The sequence below is a fragment of the Hakea prostrata genome, chromosome 7, assembly GCF_041222555.1.
Source record: "Hakea prostrata isolate BN-2017 chromosome 7, UWA_Hpros_2, whole genome shotgun sequence".
Lineage (NCBI taxonomy): Eukaryota > Viridiplantae > Streptophyta > Magnoliopsida > Proteales > Proteaceae > Hakea > Hakea prostrata.
Window position 1 is genome coordinate 12,670,473 of NC_142606.1, and position 19,357 is coordinate 12,689,829.

The 19,357-nt window shown below is 36.5% G+C and overlaps 3 protein-coding genes across 8 annotated transcripts; 2 read left to right on the top strand and 1 right to left on the bottom strand.

The window, feature by feature from the left end:
- Positions 1-1,569: 1,569 nt before the first annotated feature.
- LOC149009852 (tetraspanin-18-like) lies at positions 1,570-5,725 on the top strand. The gene is made up of 6 exons (XM_089161716.1): positions 1,570-1,946; positions 2,253-2,352; positions 2,563-2,643; positions 2,764-2,868; positions 3,780-3,989; positions 4,946-5,725. Exons 1-6 carry the CDS (start codon positions 1,669-1,671, stop codon positions 4,979-4,981), a joined length of 810 nt encoding a protein of 269 aa, XP_089017842.1. The 5' UTR covers positions 1,570-1,668; the 3' UTR covers positions 4,982-5,725.
- Positions 5,726-6,172: 447 nt separating this feature from the next.
- On the bottom strand, positions 6,173-12,834 carry LOC149009853 (uncharacterized). 6 transcript variants are annotated; one of them, XM_089161711.1, is made up of 8 exons: positions 12,592-12,834; positions 12,042-12,131; positions 11,416-11,466; positions 11,126-11,313; positions 10,818-10,892; positions 8,766-10,688; positions 8,273-8,408; positions 6,173-8,187 (listed from the first exon to the last, which is right to left on the bottom strand). In XM_089161711.1, the coding sequence occupies exons 4-8, from the start codon at positions 11,126-11,128 to the stop codon at positions 7,466-7,468; spliced, it is 2,859 nt and encodes a 952-aa protein (XP_089017837.1). In that variant the 5' UTR covers positions 11,129-11,313; positions 11,416-11,466; positions 12,042-12,131; positions 12,592-12,834; the 3' UTR covers positions 6,173-7,465. The 6 variants fall into 6 exon arrangements, with proteins under 6 accessions (XP_089017837.1, XP_089017836.1, XP_089017838.1 ...); XM_089161710.1 differs by lacking the exon at positions 11,416-11,466; XM_089161712.1 differs by lacking the exon at positions 11,416-11,466 and having other exon boundaries at positions 11,126-11,316.
- A 5,271-nt stretch (positions 12,835-18,105) lies between these two features.
- Positions 18,106-19,218, top strand: LOC149009854 (photosystem I reaction center subunit IV A, chloroplastic-like). The gene is made up of 3 exons (XM_089161175.1): positions 18,106-18,479; positions 18,604-18,669; positions 18,984-19,218. Exons 1-3 carry the CDS (start codon positions 18,255-18,257, stop codon positions 19,086-19,088), a joined length of 396 nt encoding a protein of 131 aa, XP_089017301.1. The 5' UTR covers positions 18,106-18,254; the 3' UTR covers positions 19,089-19,218.
- Positions 19,219-19,357: the final 139 nt, after the last annotated feature.

The window sequence follows — 19,357 nt, forward strand, 5'->3', positions numbered from 1 at the left end:
CCTTTCATCTACAGATGATAAATGAGTATTATGGATCTTTTCAACAAGTAATTTCTCTGCCAAATTGGCAGGCAAAGCTTTAATGAAACAAAAACAATCCATCATACCAGACTACTCAACGTGGTGAAAATTCTTTTGGAAATTACCAATTCACCCAAAATTTAAATCCTTCTTTTTGTGTCTATTGAATGCAGGATTTCCAGTGAAAGTTGTCTTATCACAATGGATCCAACCTTGGAGCTTTGCGGAAACTCAAATGAAACCCACATGACATGTATTTATTTCTTGCGAGCGTACCAAAAGAATTTGGGCAGTAGGAAGGCTTGGACTTAGAACAGAATCATTAGTACACCTTCACTCACCAACTTGTGCATTACGGTCCTACACAATGTATAGTTAGATTACAAAACAAAGCGGGGTGTCCTTTCATTTTCATCATTACATGCTATTTTGTTTGGGTAAAAAAGAATAATTCAGCATTCAAAAAACAATCACCTAACCCCTTCAAGGTTTTCACCAATATTAACTCATGGGTTCTTGGATTTGTTAGAAGAAACAAATCATAAAGACTCATTTTATCAAAATAATAGTAATGATTTAAATGTGACTTGCAATGTTAACAACTTTATTGCAGGGCTATATCACCAATCTCTAGAAGAATCTACTTGGAGCATGAGGGTTGCTACAGAAACTGATCTAATAAAATTAGGTGATGTAAAGACAAATGATGGTGATGAAATAGAGGCAACACTCATGGCAATTTGGTATGGATTGTAGCAAGCAAAAAAACTTCAAATTAGCATTAAGAAATATGGTGCAATCAACTTACAGTTGTAAGCCTACTATCCAAACCAGATCAGTCCACATGACCTCTTATTCATACATCAATTTTGGTGAAAATTTTGCTTGAAGCAAACTGTGTTTTGTTTTGTAACTTTAAATCCCCCACCCTCCTACAAACTCTAACTACTGACATATATAGTGATAATTTAGCATCTATCTCCACTAATCTCTATCCAGATGCCAAGTTGTAATCGTTCAAATTATCTTTAAGTAATGCATTTTCTTCTTTATGATAAAAAAAAATTCCTTCATCAATAATTATTAAATATAGAACAAAAAATTCTACCAAAAAGAAAAAAGAAAAACATAAATATCATTCATTAAAGAAAATACAAAATTTATAATTTATTAAATCTGATCTGATGGTTTCAATTATTAATCAAAATCAGTCCAAATTGATGAAACTTACTCTGATTCTAAATCGATGCCTCTCCAGCATGCACAAGGTTGAATATGCCTGACCATGGATGCACCAAAACTTTGAAGGTGTTTCAATTGATAAATCATCACTTTCAAATAGGAGAAAAAAAAAAAAAAAATGGAAACTGGGTCAGGGTGCACCAACTCTTTTACGCCTGAAAGATACATCATTACGTGTAGCATGGGAACTAATGGTGTGTTCTTGTGGTTAACACTTTTTTAATTCTGTATTTATTTTTCAACAAAAGCAGAAAACTACAAGATTGAAATTCTAAAAAATAATTTTTAGTTGGTAACCATGAGATGCTCTGATGCCCAAATAGCTGTAAGGGTTTCATTCTTTTAATTTATGGAACGCAAACCGCGCGGGGAAGAAATATTTCGAATTTGATGCTTGGTTAAAAAATGCAACCGAATCACCAACGAAGTTGTCTTGCTTTCCTCCTCAAATTCCTTAATTTTCTTCAGTCTTTCATTGGAGTATCGATCATAATCTATTCCTTATGGATGCTTAATTACTGGAAAAAGCATGCTTGGATTCCTCAGCCTTCAGTTCTATCCCCAGAATCTTCAGTACGTTTTCTGCGCCCTGGCCACGATCTTCCTTTGAATCTCATGGTTAATATGGTTTCTGGAATTGAAGATGGAATCGCTTACATCTTCAGAAACCTTCCTTCCCCCTGGTAACCTTTTCTTTTGAATTGTTCTTGTTTCCATTTCATTTTTGTACTTCTCCTGCTTTCCTCTTAGCATATTTCAATTGCTTTGAAATTCATCAAAAGTTGGAATGGAAGTAAAATTTGTGTTTTGATGATCGAAACTGTTTTGTTATGGTTATTAGTTATATGTTTAGTCGGGCTTACCATATTGGTGTTAAGATGAACTTTGTTCAAGTTAAGGGTATATGATTTCGATGTTATTTTTCAGTTTTGAGTTCTCTTGTTCTGGGAAACTTTTAAGACACTAATTTGATGCTTTTCTTGCTACAGGTTTATATACACTTCTCTTGGAATTGGTGTCATATTATGTTCAATTTCTTGTATTGGTCATATTGCAGCTGAAGCAGTCAATGGGTGTTGCTTGTATTTTGTATCCTTCTATGAATTAGTCATATTGGCAATACAATCAGATTTATAATGAGTCCGAAATGGCAACTTGAGTCTTGGAATTAAAAGGACTCCCTCAACCCCCTTTTGAAACAAAGCTATCTGTAGCAGTAATGCTCAATTTGTTCTTCTCCTCCTGTACTCAGTGATTTTCTTCCTTATTATGTCATTCCTTCACATCATATGACATCAGTATACTCTACTAACAGCCATGCTTATGATAGTAGAAACTGCTTTTGTGGGTTTTATCATGCTTGATCATCAGTGGGAAAAGGTTAGCTTCTCTGCTATTTTATCCCTTACGAAGTTTTCCCTATTTCTTTGTTGTCTTTTCATCTCATGTGCATAGAATAGACTGTTACCTGAATCCTGTGTTTTTGTCTTAACTAAATAGGATCTTCCAAGTGATCCAACTTGGGAACTTGCAAGTCTTCGAGCATTTATTGAAGAAAATTTATATATATGCAAGTGGGTTGGCATAGCTGTAGTTACAGTTCAGGTAATTCTTGCTTTCCTCATTCTATTGTTGATGTTATTCCTTCTTGCCTTCAGAATTTTGAAGGATTTACTTTTATATGAACTTGTTAGCTATTTCTAATCCTTTCTCCTTGGCAATATTTGAAATACTTTTTTTTTTTGGGGGGGGGGGGGGAGGGGGTTGGCTTTTTTCTGGGTTTGGAGGTGGTGGACGAGGAGTCATAAAGTCGTAATAGCTCTTTCATAAGAATTAAGTGAGTTCAAATCTTGAAGTGGATTGGCTTTATATATTTCTATATAAAGATCATGAAAAAGCAAAATCCTCAGCTAAAACCTGTAGAGTTATTAGGATGTTACTTGACTATATTGCTTACATGTAAAAGATGGAGCATTTCTGGAGGCATTCATATAGTGGATCAATAATTAATTTTGAGTTGGTAAATTTCAGTTTGATTATTGTTTGACTTGGATAGTATTTATCCAATAACAAATCATCCTGTAGCCTCTGCATTGGGATCCGAAATTTGCAAGCAAGTAGGTGCTATTGAACTAGCTCATCCTGATTGTGAGGAATTTTGACTGAAGGTTGTTTTAGAACCTACTATCATTAAATGCTAGATGAGCCAAATGTAACCGTTGAGAGTAGGCTAATGATAATCAGTTTTCCCACTCCTATCAGTGCATTCATTCATAAAGGAAAATTTGAAGATGCATACCTTGTTGGCTTATCATGCCATCAAGTTTCTCAGAGATTTTCAGTTTCCATGAGAGGGCATGGTAACCACAGCATCTAGAAAGCCCAAGCATTGTAAGGGGCCTAGAAGCAAGTCAGCACTTTGACACCTATGTTAATTGGGTTTTATAGCACTTTGATGGTTTATTATAGAATTATAGCATATTTCGTCCTCACTCCACTCCTGTTATCATGTTCAGGCTATGTCCCTACTGCTGGCAATGATCCTACGAGCTATGGTCTCTACTAGGAGAGGAGAGGATGACAGCAGTGATGATGATTACACAATTATTAGGCGTGGAACCTGGCCACCACTATTATATCCAAATTCAATGCAGACTCTTGGTTCAACTTCGGCAAATGGCAAAACAGTCCACTCTGACATTTGGAGCACCGGAATGAGAGAAAAGGTATGCTTGAGTTTTCATCTGTTATTCTTTCTTTACTGTGGTAATCAAGAGGGGCTTGTTTGTATGATCAAATCCTCAGGAGCAGAAAGGCTTTGCAATTCTGTGTTTTGCTAGTCTTGATTCCTAACTTGGAGAGTTTTGAAGCAGGTTCAGAAACATTGTCATTATCCAATAGCAGTTTTGACTTCGCTACTTCATTCATCCCTTTATGCTTTATTCTTGTGTGACCTGTCTACCTTTCATACTGTGAAGTTCCCTTTTCTGACTTGTTTACCTTCAAGCCTTTATATTAGCATTTTGAAGTCTGGAAATATTATTTCAATCAGAATAAACTGCTTTTTGGACTGTTCACCCAGTCCTTTGTGAGAAAGGCAGTTTATTGTGAATTTTTTGAAAGTACCTCAATGATGTCATGACACATTGGCTATATCATCAAAATTCTTGACATAGCAATGGATCTGCATTCTGAAGGATGAAGCCATAGTTGGCGTAGCACTAAACACTTTGCAGAACATCAACCACTATTTTTCATGGAGAACTACCCTGCCACTTAAGAGAATAAGTGCATTAGGAACTCAATGCACTGAACTCCTGCCACATCCATGACTTTGAGTAACTGAGTTCACTAGAGGTTGAATGACCGTTTTGTAGACTAGTGAAATAATCCTTGTCATTGACCATTTGTTGCCTTTGGTTCTCTATCATGGCTGTGATTGTGAAAATCTCTTCAATAAGAGGCTAGTTTTTTATTATGTGTTGGGTACATCACTACATTGGACATCCTTTAACATTTCCAGAATGGGAACATCGCTATTGGTTTGCAGGAATTGTAGTTGCCTTTCTATACTACTATCATATGGTAGATTTAATTTCTGCCTGGCGATTTTCTGCCTAGATTTATGACATCTATGTATGAACATTAAATTTTCTAAGGCTACTGTTTCTTCTTTTTGCAGTATGGACTAAACTCAGGAGATGTAAAATATAAGTGATTGTAGTTGAGGGCTCAAAAGTGCCTTGTGAGCTTCTGTTGGTATGTAATCCTGACTAGGTTTTAATTCTCTTTCTACGTTCTTTTTTTTTTTTCCCTGATGGAAGAAACTGCCAATGTATATATAGTGTAGTAATATAAATGCGCATAAAAACAGGAAAAAAAATGACCAATTATCTCTTTTTAAAACCATATATTAACACAATCTATTGAATAACTTAAGGGGCATTTTGGTCCATTCATGTTTGAAATTTGAATATACTTAACAGCGACTAACGGTCAGTCTGCTTGGGACTTACATGTAATACATTACATTAAGGGGATCCAACATTAATTTATGACTACTAAAGAGACCCACAGATAAAAGAATCTCCAAACAAAATAATGTTTAGATCCGCCCCATGACATGGAGATGGAATGCATGCTTGTAGTTATCATGGCTCCATTGACCATGAGCTATAAATATATAATGAAGAAAGTTAAAAAGGAAAATCTTATGTGGGAAATCTACATGATAAAATAAAAGGGAAATCCCAACAACGTTTATCTACCACAACCTCCCCCATAAAGTCAGCCAGGATTCCAGAAATTTTATACCTTTGCTGTGAACCGGGACCTTTTTATTAACGTGATGAACTTCAAATGTAGCTAATCCAAATGACTAGAAGCGTTTTGGTTTTGAAACATTAAATTAAAGTGGGTAGATATCTCTTACGTTAGACCAAATGAACTTTGGATTCTTTCTTGGTTGGGTCATGGGTTGGGTGATATCATTTACTTTCCTTCTGACATGATAAAGGTATTAAATGTTTTTCGTTTGTTGATTTTTTCATTTAAAATTTATTTTTACTGTTAAATATTTATTTAAAACCCCAAGTTACTCTTAATTGAATCGGTGTTTTAATTTAAAAATCTAAGTTACCTAGTTAAAATCTTAAAGTACCCATACCTGCAATTATCTTAGTAATTAACACCTTAAATTGCAGTCCAATTAGTTTTATTCTTAAAACCCTTAAATACTCCTATATTCTTTAATTTATCGGTCTTTCTTTCATCTAAAAAAGAAAAAGAAAAATAAATTAACTAAAAAATCAAGATGTTTTTCCTATGGTTTTTTTTTTTCTAATAAAAGAAAGATTTCTAAATCAAAGAACATACGGGTATTTTGTGGTTTTAAGAATAAAATTAATTAAAAAATGATTTAGGGTTTTAACTACTAGGTAATTGAGTGTTTTAACTACTAGGTAATTGAGAGTGATTTGGGGATTAAATTTAAACATTTTTTTCTGTAAAGGTAGCTTGGAGTTTTGGAAAAATATCAAATGTTAAAAGTAGAATTTAACTAAAAAACTCATATATGATACTGTAACTAGATAAGAGGGGAGGTAAGTGATATTATCCAACTAAAAGGGGGTTCAAGTGCCAATTTATCAAGTAAGAGGAAAGGTAAGTGATACTTGTTCAATTAAAATTGACATATAACCCCCAGGTGCTCAATTGTTAAAAAATTAACACCTCCTAGTAGGATGAATCCACTCAAAGACAAACAACTAACTCTTTGAGGATGTAGTCAAGTTGTACAAAAGTTGGCCTGAATAAACCTTAGTTCCCCAATAAAAGAATTCATGTAGCCGACTCCATTTAATTGAGATAGGATTTATTGTTGTTCTTGTATTAATGGACTAGGGCATGTATAACTTTTCTGAAGAAAGCAACACAACTTCAATTTTAGTGAAACTTTATTATCCAGGGGATTTATGGGAAAGAAACCCTAATCTACCGAAAGCAGAGTGACTTTCATGTAAATTTACAGTAATAGGATTATTAGGCTAACTAGCTACGCCTCAAGGAAGAGATTGTCTGATCTTTTTCCATTACTTGTAATATGACTCACTCACCCAAAAACAAAACATCTTGTGCTGCTACATAACTCGAATAAAAGCCATCCTTAAGCTTGATCAGGATCTGGGTTTAAATTCAAAATAAAAAACTAAGAGATTATGATCTGAGCAGATCAGTTTAAATATTCAACCCTCACCTCGAATCAGGATCAGAACATTCCAGTCCAAACCTGCCTTCAAGCGTAAGCCTCTGCCATCAGGGTTAACCATGCGCTCTCCTGAAATGGAAAGCCAGCCTGAAACGGCTTTCCCTCTTTAATTCAAGAACAAACAGTTTTCCTTCTAAGTGATTCAATTTGCAAGATTCACAAATGGCTAATCATACCCAATATAATCATGTGTTTTGGATCTTCCTATTTGAAGAACACTCTCTTTTACTTGCATAGTATATATACTTTTTTCTTTTTGGGTGAAAGCATATTAATACATACTTAGGGTTTGGGGAGGGGAATAGAATTCCAAACAAATACACACACGACAGTTTCTTGGAACAATGTAGAAATCGAAGTTGGTGAGAGGTGATAACATTAATCTGGTGAATAATAAGCATGCACATGAAAAACAGAAATAAAATTAGTGCCTGATCATAACCAACCTGTCAAGTCAACAAGAACCTCATTCAACAGCTTCTCAAGCACCTCTCCTCCAATTTCTTTCACCATGGCATCCCTTTCCATTCTCTTAAGCTCCTCCCAGCCTTTGCCTGTCACCTCCTTCCTTATCATTGTCTCCACCACCAGACTGTTGTTGTCCCCATTCCCACCCGAAAAACACTTCGCTTCCCTGGCGTACAACTCCTTGACACGACCCCATACTTCATCAACAGACACTGGTGAACCTATGGAATGTTTATTTTTGGTCAAGTTAGATGCCTTTTCCCAAGACCGCACTTCTGATCCATATTCCATGATATCTGCCAGAGCTGCATTCACACAATCAAAAAGAAGCCTTCGATTTGAACTAAGCTGTCTACGCTTTGATTCATGCAACAATGCTCTCGCATCATTCAACTTGCATATTTTGTCCAACAGTGATGGATTTAGTGGGCTATCAGGCGAATGCCATTTAGCAAAAACTGCACCTGACTGCTCCTCATTGTCCAGACCTGCAGCTGAGAGTAATGCACGGACAAATAAAAGCTGTTCTTCCTCGGCAGCTTTCAGGGAAAATCTAGAAGGGTTTAATAGACTGGATGCTGTTGATAATAAGCATGCCCCATTCGATGACAATGTCCGTGCAATTGATTCTATTGGAGGAGATTTGTCAATTAAGCTGGATATAAGAGGTTGATTGTGCACAGGTTGTCCTGGAGAGAATGAAGCACAATAAGTGAATCAATCATGTGGGAAGGGATGAAGTTGTCAACATCAAGAGTGAGCCAACTGACATACCATGATGGTCCAAGAGCACAATCCTAGGGGCCTCTCGAGTAGTCCCACCGTTGTCATCAAACAGTGTCTCCAAGACAGAGATGGGACTAGGTTGGCCCTGGTCTTCAACCAGCATGCCAGAGTTTGATGACAATGCCTGCAAGGTAAGCAATTTATCATGACAGTAATTATAAGAAGCCAAAAATACAGAATACATGAAATATCAATTTATTGATAAACTAAAACAGGAATTCAAATCATTTACTTTGAGAAAAGCATGCCATCGAATGGTGATACAAGCCAAAAGATGAAGACAAAGGAGAGGAGTCAGTGGATGGATAAAGAATTATTATAATTTTAAAACACCCAAGAGGTATGTCCACCTAATTGGAATGGCAAAAGGAAAGAAGGAAGTGAAAACAGAACAGACAGAATCTCATGATGGGAAGTTATATTCAAACTCCAAAAATGCATGAATGGAAATATTCGAAGCACATGAAGAATATTCTGATACCTCATTCAAGAAAGTGCCTTGTTTTGCTCCAACACAGAATGCTGGAGAGGAACTCTTGCTTGATAGGTCCCCTCTGGGGATTCGATCAGTAACACAATAAGCTACCTTATTGCTTGTCTTTTGGGAAGAAATTGGATTCAAGACCAATGGTACTTCAGAAGCAGTGTTTGGAGATTCATCTTGACAGTTAGTGACAGATGTGGTAGATTTCCCTTCACTTGTTTTCTTACTCCTGGAGGAAAATAAACTTGAAAATTTCCCCCTCAATGATGATTTTCGACTCTTGGACTTCATTTCCTCTTTAGGAACAAGAGATTCATCCACCTTTGGATCTGAAACTTCAACATTCAGTCTGGACCCCTGAACCATAGAAGGCTTTGGAACAGACCTTGACCTCACTAAATTCCCAAAAGAAGCCTCTCCACTGTTTTCCTCGTTCTTGCTAGTTGACCCACCTGATATTGGTGCCAGCATATCTTGTTCACCACCACAGGACCTGCTACTGAAGACATTCTGACTTCCAGCACAATTTTCTTTGCCAGAGATTGCAGTGTTCTTCGTACTAGAAAGAGCAAGCATCTCCCACAGTGTACTAGAGTTCCTTCGGGCTTGTCTCTGTTCTGGACTATTTCCAGTTGTTGCTATCAAGGCCCATCTTTCTGAAAGTCGTTTCTTTGCCTCCCTGCAAACTGATGACTCTGGAGAACAAGATGCATGGCTAAAGGAAGATGATGAGTATGGACTACCAGACAGGTTGATATAGTCCCATGAGTGTCTTGAAGTTGGTGTCATGCCCCCTAAATGACTGATATTTCCCTCCTCTACATACCCATTTTCGGATCTATTCAAAGAGTTTTCATCCCCTATATAACTATAAGAAAACCTGGAGGACGGGAAAGTTTCATGCACATGATGACCACTCAAATGTTCATGCATCTGTTGTGTGATTTCCTTGGTTATCTCTGTAGATCCTTTTGCCTCATCATCTTCGAGGTCAACATAGTATTCCTTATTACTTAACAGTCGTCGTGAAGGTGAAGCAGTGGGTGATGAGCCAATAGATCTAACATCATAGGCTTTTCCAGGGCTAGGCCTTAAGACCACTATCCGCATTGGTTGAGCAGAACTATCATCATCCTGATGGGTAACAGCAGAACTCCAGCTGGGCCCATCTTTGTCCTGCCCACTTTCTTCAGCTGCTTGAGTTGGTTTCATTGTTTGTCTTTCACGTTTCTCTGGTCTAATAAATCTGTTATTTTCCAGAGTCTTTGAAGGCTTCAGTACTGTGATTCGGTTTGTCTCGGGAGGTGGAGGAATGAACTGTAATTCAGGTACTTGCTGCGAGATCAAGGAATTTGGCTCTTGCAGAAACTTCAGGAACATATCTTTGTTGGAACTTAGGACCTCCAATGCATCTTGGAATTCCTTAGATTGGCGAAGTTTTTCATCTGTGGCCAGACGTTTTGCCTCAATGAATTTCTGACGAACAACAGCCATTTTTTTCTCATATAAAATTTCATTATATTTTTCCTTCTGCAGAGATCTATCTTGAACAGAATTCTTTCTTGGAGGCTGCTGCCAAACTGTGTAAATATCTTTGTACTCCCTCTGCCCCCCAGACTGATGCACCCCATGCTGAATTGACTTGTCTTGGAAGCCCATTCCTTGATGCCGATAAGTTGACATGGTTCCTTGTTGAGTAGAAGTATACCCAGGATTAGATTTTGGTGGACACCCCTGTGCTGTTGAATTTAGCTGCTTCCCAGGGAAGGCATCAAGCCCCATCAGTTTAGCAACTACACTAGGTGGCTTGTGCTTAGACTCTGGTTCATCAGACATTTCTTGGGCTATAAGCCTCTTTATGGGTGTGCTACTCGAAATTTTGCTTGATGATGTCCTCCTTGACCCGTATTCTATCTTTATCTCCCATAAAAAATGCAACCAAAATCAAGATATTGGTATGATTCAGAGTTTGAGCACCCAAGAAAAGTTCTCTGTAGAAACAACTGGTGCAATCACTACAATTCCGTGAAATAGGTCAAAGAAGCTTACTTGATCATCCTTGATCTGATGTTCCATGGAATCCAAAAATGTTGCCACATCATCAATTCCTGTGAACTGCTGAACCTGCTCATCAATCAGCTTCATATCAACAATGGTTGGAGGCAACACAGCCTTCAAGAAGTAATATGACACAAACAAGAAAAGACATGCCAATAACAGAAACACTGAAATTTTCAGCATGGGAATCTAAAAGTATGATGCTAATGCAAAAACAAAGGAAATTTTAAGATGGCTCCCAACATTTCGTTCAGTCAGAGTGACACTCCAAAAGATGAAGAATATGCTACAAAAATTACCATGTTGATGTGCTAGTTTGCTAATTGGCGTAATTCCAGATACGCCGCACTCAAATCCCAAGACTTTTACGGTTCTTCCATGTGGAGGGGAAAGTGAGTCTCGTCATTGCAAGCTTTCCTCTTTGGGATCAAATTCTTCTCAGCACCTCAGAAGAGAGATACCACACATATCAAACACACAGTTCTTTCTGCTAGAGGTCAAGGAAAAGCCAACAAGCATCAATAAGGCAACACTCAAACCTAACGATAACTAAAGCTGAACGGAAGCAGCAAGACATAAGACTATAAACCCGATAAGATGGGAGAAAATTCAAATTGAAAAAGAAACCCTTCATGAAGTCCTGAAACAAGAAGCCATTCAAGAGTTTCCTGAAAGAAATTAGAAATGACATACAAAGAAAACATGCCTAGTGAACTGCGTTAATCCCCTTTACTTCAGCTTGAAGGTATAAATGAAAGGAAACATAAGGTCAAGTTAAATGCAAGCAATACCAGCCAAAATCAAGTCGAAAACACCTTGCAGTCAAGCAATTGCAGTTAAAAAAAAATCATAACCCAGGCTCTTACTTACGCTCGCTATTTGGAAACGCATGCCTAAAAGAGCAAAGATTTTAATCACTAAATTTTAAAAGCATGTCAGCCAAAAAGAGAAGGCCAGAAAGGAATAAGAAAAATAATCCGAAAGGGGGAAAAATGGAATAAGCGAAAAATAAAAGATCGAGGCTTAAAGATATAGACTCGAAAGATAGAGATCAGAAAAGTAAACCAGAACAAGCCAATCAAAAACCCTGCAGGAAATCTAGATTAAAATGTTGCATGAACTGACTACGTCAACTGACGAAACAACTGCAATCAAAATCAATTCAGAAGGAAAGGGAGTTAAAGACCCAGCATAAAAGTTCAAAATGCATCAAACCTCAGCCAGAAGCCACAAGAGAGGGGAAACGGAAGATCAAATCGAGACAATAGATTGCATCAAGGAAATTCTTCTGTTCCTTTCTTTTCACTGCAAAGCAAGAACTAAGTTAGAAAGAAGATCACATAGTTAAAACCCCAATTATCGTTAACACCGAAAATCCAGATTCAATTAGCAGAGAAAGAATCTAACTTGAAATCACCACCAAAAGCTGAAACAATCAGAAAGTTTACTTTTTTTCTTTTCTTTGTTTTTTGGGGTAAGGCAAAGACCAGAGCACACCGACACGATTGAACAACTACATTGTTCCGAAAAAAGAGCAGAATCCAACAGAAATACCTCAAAAAGCTGCACTAAAACCAGAATCCAAAAAAGGAAAAAGCAACCGAAAGAATAAGAGAATCCAATTCGTTCAGTCCAACAAAAGCCAACGAGCTTCAAAAAGCGAGATCGAATCACAGAACCGGGAAGTAAAAGGCAAAAAAAGACGAACCCAAAACTCCAAACTACATATCAAACCAAAAAAGAACTCAGTAAAAGAGATTGAAACCTTGATGAGAAGCTCGATTTCACCCCTACAAAGACGCCGGATTCCGACATTCCAGTGCTTCCTTTGAGGAATCTCAAACTTGAGCTCCCCGGATTTGACGCACGAAACGAAATCACTTGCATTAACAATACATACTGAGATTTATACAAGTAAAGAAAAGGAACTACTTCAGCGTGTTCGTTGTAGTATTAACTGACTCCCTATTGTGATTTGTGAAAGCGAAAGAGAGAGAAGAGAGAGACGAAACAGCGAACAGACATTAATATTACTATAATTAACGTATATATATATATATATATTGATTAAAGTATTGGAAGTGGATTAATTAATTAATTAATTAAAGAAAGCATTTTGGTAGGGTGTGCTAGTGGAAAAAGGTTAGTTTGTCTGAGCAGTAGCAGCACTTCCTTCACTCCAAGTTTCTTCCTTTCTGCTTTGCTGTCTTCTCCATTTCACCCAAAAATCAAAGGGAGCCGTTGTTTATTTTTGTCCTTAAGACAGATATATCCCTTCCTTTCAAACTAAATTCCCATTCTATCCTGTCCACTTTAAACCCGTGAGCCTGATCTATGTCCTTGTTTCATTGCCCAAAATAATAAGTTTCTACATCTATTTTATCCAAGTTTGAATCACCTATTCATAGTTTACCACCAAAAAAAAAAAAAAAAAAAAAAATCACCTAGTCACGGGAAGAGGGGAGAACATTCTAATTCGAGTGTGAATCTCCTTGGATGCTGAGCACTTTGTACAGTCGAGATCAAAATGAGGTTCGAGATTTTGATTTTGACTGTTTGTTAAGCAAAAGTTGCTTTGAATCACTTATACAAAACGAGCGGTTGAGATCAAAATTTCATATGCAACACAAATGCGCAAAAGTAGGGCTCGAATCTTTTTCCCTCAATAAGATTATCGTGACTTAGCACCATTCATTTAGGAGGAGTCCAGCATGTCAGTATTCATAGAGAAACTCCATTTCTTGAATGTGTGGTGAATTGAGAGTTACAGTAGTGGTATTCATTTTTAACTCCACGGTACATAATAGGCCTAAATCTTACCTTCAAGACTACGAATCTTAAGATATATGAATTCTTGATTTTATATTATGAGATGTCTTCGTTTTCTATTGCAATGTTTTATGATCTAGAAGCATTGACCACCTTGGTAAAAAAACATTGCTAGCTCAATGTGATTTGTGATCAAAATCCGTATTTGATGAAGATACTTCTATGGATGCTCAAGAATGAAATCCACATGGCTCGTTCTTTGAGCCTTGCTTCAATCAACTAGTCTTGAGATTAATAGTTCATCGATATTGATCTTTGCCAACTGAACCAACCCCTTAGGTTAAAATTTAATTACGATTGCTTGAATTAACAAGCGCCAATCTATCAAGAAATGATGAAGTTCACTACATTATGATAGCTAAAGTTGATTTGAGGTTAGCATCAATGGTAAGTTACTTTCTTCATCTTGCTTTAATTTGAGTTCAGTAGTGATTAGTGTGGACCCACATAAAAATTCGTTTTGTGAATTGGGATTAGTGGGTCCCATAACTAAATTCGATATGAGAATTATTTTGTTTTGGTTAAATGGCAAATTGCCTTTAAAACTGTATTTTCATTTAATATAGGAAAAGGGAAAAAGTACGATTAGTTTCATATGATCAAGGTCGCTTGAAAGCTACATTTATCCTTCTTTAACCAAACATGCTTAGAGAATATAAAAGTTAGAGAGACATAGTTAATGGAAAAAAAATGAATAATTACCCCTTATAGCCCCTTATAACATTATTTAATTACTAAAAGTACCTTATTCTTTGTGAAATTACTTCTCTCTCAGTTCTAATGGTGTTAAGAGACAATTATAGTTAAATGTTTAATATCTATTTTGTCCTTTTAAATTAAGAAACAAAAAAACAATATATCTTCATTTAGAAAAAATAAAATAAATTTATATGAAATACCAATTTTACACTTGTATTTTTATCATTTTGGATTCACGGAAAAGGAAAAAAAAAATTCTAAATTTGATAATGTCAAATTAGAAAGTAAATAAATAAATATGGATTGAAAGTAATAACTTTCTAAGATTTGATAATATCAAATTAAAAAGAAAATAAATAAAATATTAAATATAAAGAATTACCAATTTTTATTTCTTTATATTTTGAAAACGTATTTCTTCTTTCTTTGCTCTTTTTATTTTAATTAGAAAAAAATTGTTTAATTATGATATTATCTTTCCTAATTACTTAAGAGTACTAATATAATTTAATACAAAGTTTAAGTAAGTAAAATCTTAGGGTTATTCTTAAAATTTTAAATAAGTTAAAAATGCCACATCATCACTTAACTAACGGATCTTAACGACAACAGGGGCATCAATAATTACAAGAAAAGTATAAGATTGGATCATTGCCAATGCAGGGTTAGTTGAGTGGTAAAAATCATTACTTCTCAGTGGAGAGGTTGTGGATTCAACTCTTGTGGATGACATTTCATTTCCAATATTAAAAAAACACTAGTACCAAGAAAAGAAGAAGAAAGATTGGATCATTAATTTCATTGTATTCCTGTATTTATTCTTAGGAGTTCTAATGTAATAGCAGACCTCTTAGCCAGGAGAGTCCTTTCAGTTTCGAGCTAAAGAATGACCGATTTCCACTGAGTGGTTGGTTTGATGAATATCATGATCTTGTATGAAAGTTGACCAAGGTTGATATACCTAATAAATCCAACTCCTAAGACCCTACCCACATGGCTAATCAAAATAAAACCATAAGCATAATCATTAAAAGTGGGTTAGATATTAGAATTTGTAAAGCACATGATTAAAGCAAACCTAAAAAGGGTGAGGATTTTAAAACTGAAGGCCGGGTGTTTTCATCCATTCTGATTGGCCTGTATATGTGCTAGTTGTTTAAAAAGGGGGATGGGACAAGATTATAATATTCCAAATATCTCCCTTACTACAGCTACAAATAATAGAGGTAAAACTGTAAAAGTTACAAGTCCTCTTCCCCATACCCTTCAGTGTTTATAAACAAACAACTCCTTTAACCTTAACCAGCCAAATGCTATGGAGTTGGAATCCTCTAGTTGCTAGGGATAAAGGATTCTACTTTTCATACATTTTTTCGTCACATAGTTTCCATTTTCTGATGATACAATAAAATTCATTGATGAAACTAATGACATGTACATAGGTCAATAAGAGGTAGGTATTTTCAGGCATAATTCTCTCCATCACATATTTAAGAGGGGGTTTACTTCAGAAATAATGTTAAGGATGTACATTTATTTCTCTACTCCTGAAGGTAATGAATTCAGACAAGATGTTATGTGCTTAAAGGATGTACTTGTTTTTCTTGGTAAAGCTATGGGATGTACTTTAATGTGTAAGTATTATGGGTGTGAGTTTGTTTTCGAACACTTGAATAAGTCTTGGTCTTTACTTACTAGGACCTAGGTTATGGATTTACTAGAATAGGGTTGAGACCTCAGGGCTAACTTCACTAGAGTCAGTGTAACCCTAATTTTAACCATGAATTTTTCTTTATATATGTTTTTTTTATGAAATAAGCTGAAAATATTATATATAATGTATCAGTACGTAAAAGAGTAATACAAAGAAATAAAACTTGACCAACGGGGGTTGGTCCAAGTGATAAGCAGTTTGGTTCGCTTAAGCAAGGTTCCGGTATCAAATCCTTGTGAATGCAAAAAATCTCCGCTGGGAAACTCATCCACCACAGCAAGGTGTGCAACGTGGGTCGAACACAAGTTTATAAACCGGTTTGGCAACAAAAAAAGAAGTAAAACTTGACAAATCTTCTCTGCAACCTCTCTTCCGTCATGAATGATTGAAGAGGTGCTGGTAAGCCACCGACATCCAATTGAATCTCTTCATACAATGGAACCAGACTCACAAGAAAGTTAGAATATTGGTATGAGCTTTCAACTGTTACATGGGAATGGTATATTGGTTCTGCATTTCCTGAGAAGTGAAGTTATGAAGGTAACATAACCTGGAAGAAAGGGTCAACCAAGCATGTGAAAGCCCTGCAAGATCTGTTAGCAGATTTCTTCGCCATTACCTTAAAATTTGAAAAGTAGACGTGGAGGAAATGATAGAGTTGCTGCCATCTTAAATTTCCGTCTTTTGCCTTTTGGATAATTATTATGAGCCCAGTCTTTTGAGAAAGTTGCACGAGTGGAGCGGGAGAAAGTCTTGAACCACCCACATCTGAAAATAGAATGAAGAAAAGAAGAGGTGCTTTGATTCAAAAGTTGCTGATTCATCTGCAGTGAAAGTTTTCTCTCTACAGTGGTTAAATCCATTTATTAGGATTTGATCGATCCAGGCAAAATCTGTTCACGGAGAAGAGAAAAACAGTGAGTGCTGGCCAACCTGGGTGATCAGGAAGCTGCCTCTGATGATCTAATCAGACTAGAAACAACACTGTTCAAGGTTAGGGATCTAAGGGCTCTGAGCTGAGTGACCAAGAGCTACTGGGAAGGAATGATTTTTTTTTCTTGGTGAATGGAAGTAAATGATCTTTGTTCTTTAAATGAGGCAGGTAAGGTATTTATATAAAGTAACCTTACTGTTATGAATGGTCAGATGGTCCAGTTGGTGCAAATTTTCTCCTACATTGACCTGTGGGTTCCTACCTACATAGGTTGTGGTCCGAGCATAAGAGCTTTTGAAATCATAGAGTGATTGTTGGCAGCACAATGCTGCGTATTTAATGTGCAACATTTAAGTCTGCCGTGTTTGCTTGGGCAAGACAAGCCTAAGTCCTATGAGGAGACTTCCTAATCTTCTGTGATGTTTTGCCATGTTGTCTTTTTTTGTGATTTGAGGTTGAGCCCCCTAGACCCAAGCCTCGTCTGGTTGAGTTTATCCAGGGGCCTTGGGTCAAGTCCCCTGATCCTTTTGTATATAGTAGATTAGATGAGATTAACTCGGTCCAACCACCGATTCAAGACTCAACTCTAGTTGTGTTGAGTGACACCCATGATTTTATTTTAATTGATTTTTGTTACACTTCTACATAAATTTTAGTGACTCACAATGGGAAAAAAATTCTACACCATGGATTCTTTGAGGATTGTAATTCATAATCTCATGTGTTCAACACGACTTCTCCATTTAGAAGTATGGATCTTACCATTCAACCAACCCTACATTGACAAATTAATTATTATATACCTTTTATTTCTTGATAAAAAACACAGACAATGGTATCACTAGATTCTAGCTGACCTTGTAACCCTCATACAAAAAAGAAAAGAAAAGAAAAGAAAAAAAGAATAAATAATATCCCTAACTAAACTTTAAGCCACAGTATTTTGTTATAGGAGGAGGAGCAGTGGATGGGGTTATCCACAGGGTTTGGATATGGTGCTGACATGGCAGCATCCAAGTGGAGGAAATTGTAATTTTTGACCTCATTTTCTGTTTGGGCTTAGGAGATCAAGAGTTCCAGCAAAGCAACAAGAATCTAGAAAAAGATTTGATAATGCTTGCTCATTTGTTCGAGGCCTCTCAATCTTATCTTCTCTCTACTCTACTCTTCTCTTCTCATCTCATTTGAAATCTTTTACCTGCTATAGAACCCATAGAGGGGTTTATTTGAAGATTGTGAATTGGTAAGAGCCATGGCTAGTTGTAACATGGCATCTGCAGCATCTGGGTTTGTTTTCACATCTAACATCGCTTCCACCACAAACTCATCTTCAAGGAGCTCAATCTCTTTTCCTTCCAAGAACAACTCAAGGCTAGTTGTACGTGCCTCTGAGGAGGCCACCACCGCCACTCCCCCCAAGGAAGGTGAAGCTCCGCCACCAAAGCCTCCTCCAATTGGACCCAAGAGAGGCTCCAAGGTAGTACAAAACTGGAACTGAAACCCTCATCCATTACCATCTAATCTCTGTTTTTTGATTGCTACCATATGATGAAGTGCGTTAGTAACTGTTCATGTTTCATCACCCGTTTCTGTTTCTTCAGGTGAAGATTCTTAGAAGGGAATCCTATTGGTACAATGGCATTGGATCGGTTGTAGCCGTTGATCAGGTCAGTTCCCTCAAAGACCATGTATCTGTGTTTATGCTGTCCATAATCCAGCTTGGAATTTAATTGACTTCCGCAGAGAGAGATTCTATAGTTGATGCTTTAAGAATCAAATCTTTCAATCTATTCCATATTGTTGGACCTTACCAATCTAAGGCTTGTACACTAGATTGAGTTTCATTAGCCAAATAACAAAACCTACAGTATGGTGTCACAAGAATAATTTGATTTTTAATTTCTGGCTCTGGTTGTTGTTGATGATTTTTCACTTGTGGGTAATGTTTAGTGTTGTTCATTTCATCTTGTTCAATGTTCAGGATCCAAAAACTCGGTACCCAGTTGTGGTTCGGTTCAACAAAGTCAATTATGCGAATGTATCTACAAACAACTATGCATTGGATGAGATCCAGGAAGTTAAATGAGAAAGAAGGCTTCATGCATCCTTAGTTTGTACTTGTAGTTTGCTTCTGTAACTGTCAAGCTAGCATATGTGTTCACAGATCTGTGTTAATACTCCTTAATGTGATTTCTTTTCTTCTATTTTCTACTTAATTGTGGTTATAAATTCTTGATGGCTCAGTTGGTGCTAACATCCTCTATAGAGCTGTGCTGTTGGATTGACCAGTTAATTAATTTTTCATCCGTGGAAGATGTCTTCAAGTAGGCACCTCATGCGGTTTCTCTGTTCCTC

Excerpts from the sequence above, each read along its gene's own strand:
- LOC149009853 (XM_089161710.1), bottom strand. Across the intron at positions 10,689-10,817 it reads ATCAGATCAAGGATGATCAA|ATAAAGATAGAATACGGGTC; the intron begins GTAAGCTTCTTT and ends TTTTTATGGGAG. Across the intron at positions 8,409-8,765 it reads AAGGCACTTTCTTGAATGAG|GCATTGTCATCAAACTCTGG; the intron begins GTATCAGAATAT and ends CTTACCTTGCAG.
- LOC149009852 (XM_089161716.1), top strand. The coding sequence starts at position 1,669 with ATGCAACCGAATCACCAACGAAGTTGTCTTGCTTTCCTCCTCAAATTC. Across the intron at positions 1,947-2,252 it reads AGAAACCTTCCTTCCCCCTG|GTTTATATACACTTCTCTTG; the intron begins GTAACCTTTTCT and ends TTCTTGCTACAG. Across the intron at positions 2,353-2,562 it reads ATGGGTGTTGCTTGTATTTT|TATACTCTACTAACAGCCAT; the intron begins GTATCCTTCTAT and ends ATATGACATCAG.
- LOC149009854 (XM_089161175.1), top strand. The coding sequence starts at position 18,255 with ATGGCTAGTTGTAACATGGCATCTGCAGCATCTGGGTTTGTTTTCACA. Across the intron at positions 18,480-18,603 it reads GACCCAAGAGAGGCTCCAAG|GTGAAGATTCTTAGAAGGGA; the intron begins GTAGTACAAAAC and ends CTGTTTCTTCAG. Across the intron at positions 18,670-18,983 it reads CGGTTGTAGCCGTTGATCAG|GATCCAAAAACTCGGTACCC; the intron begins GTCAGTTCCCTC and ends TTCAATGTTCAG.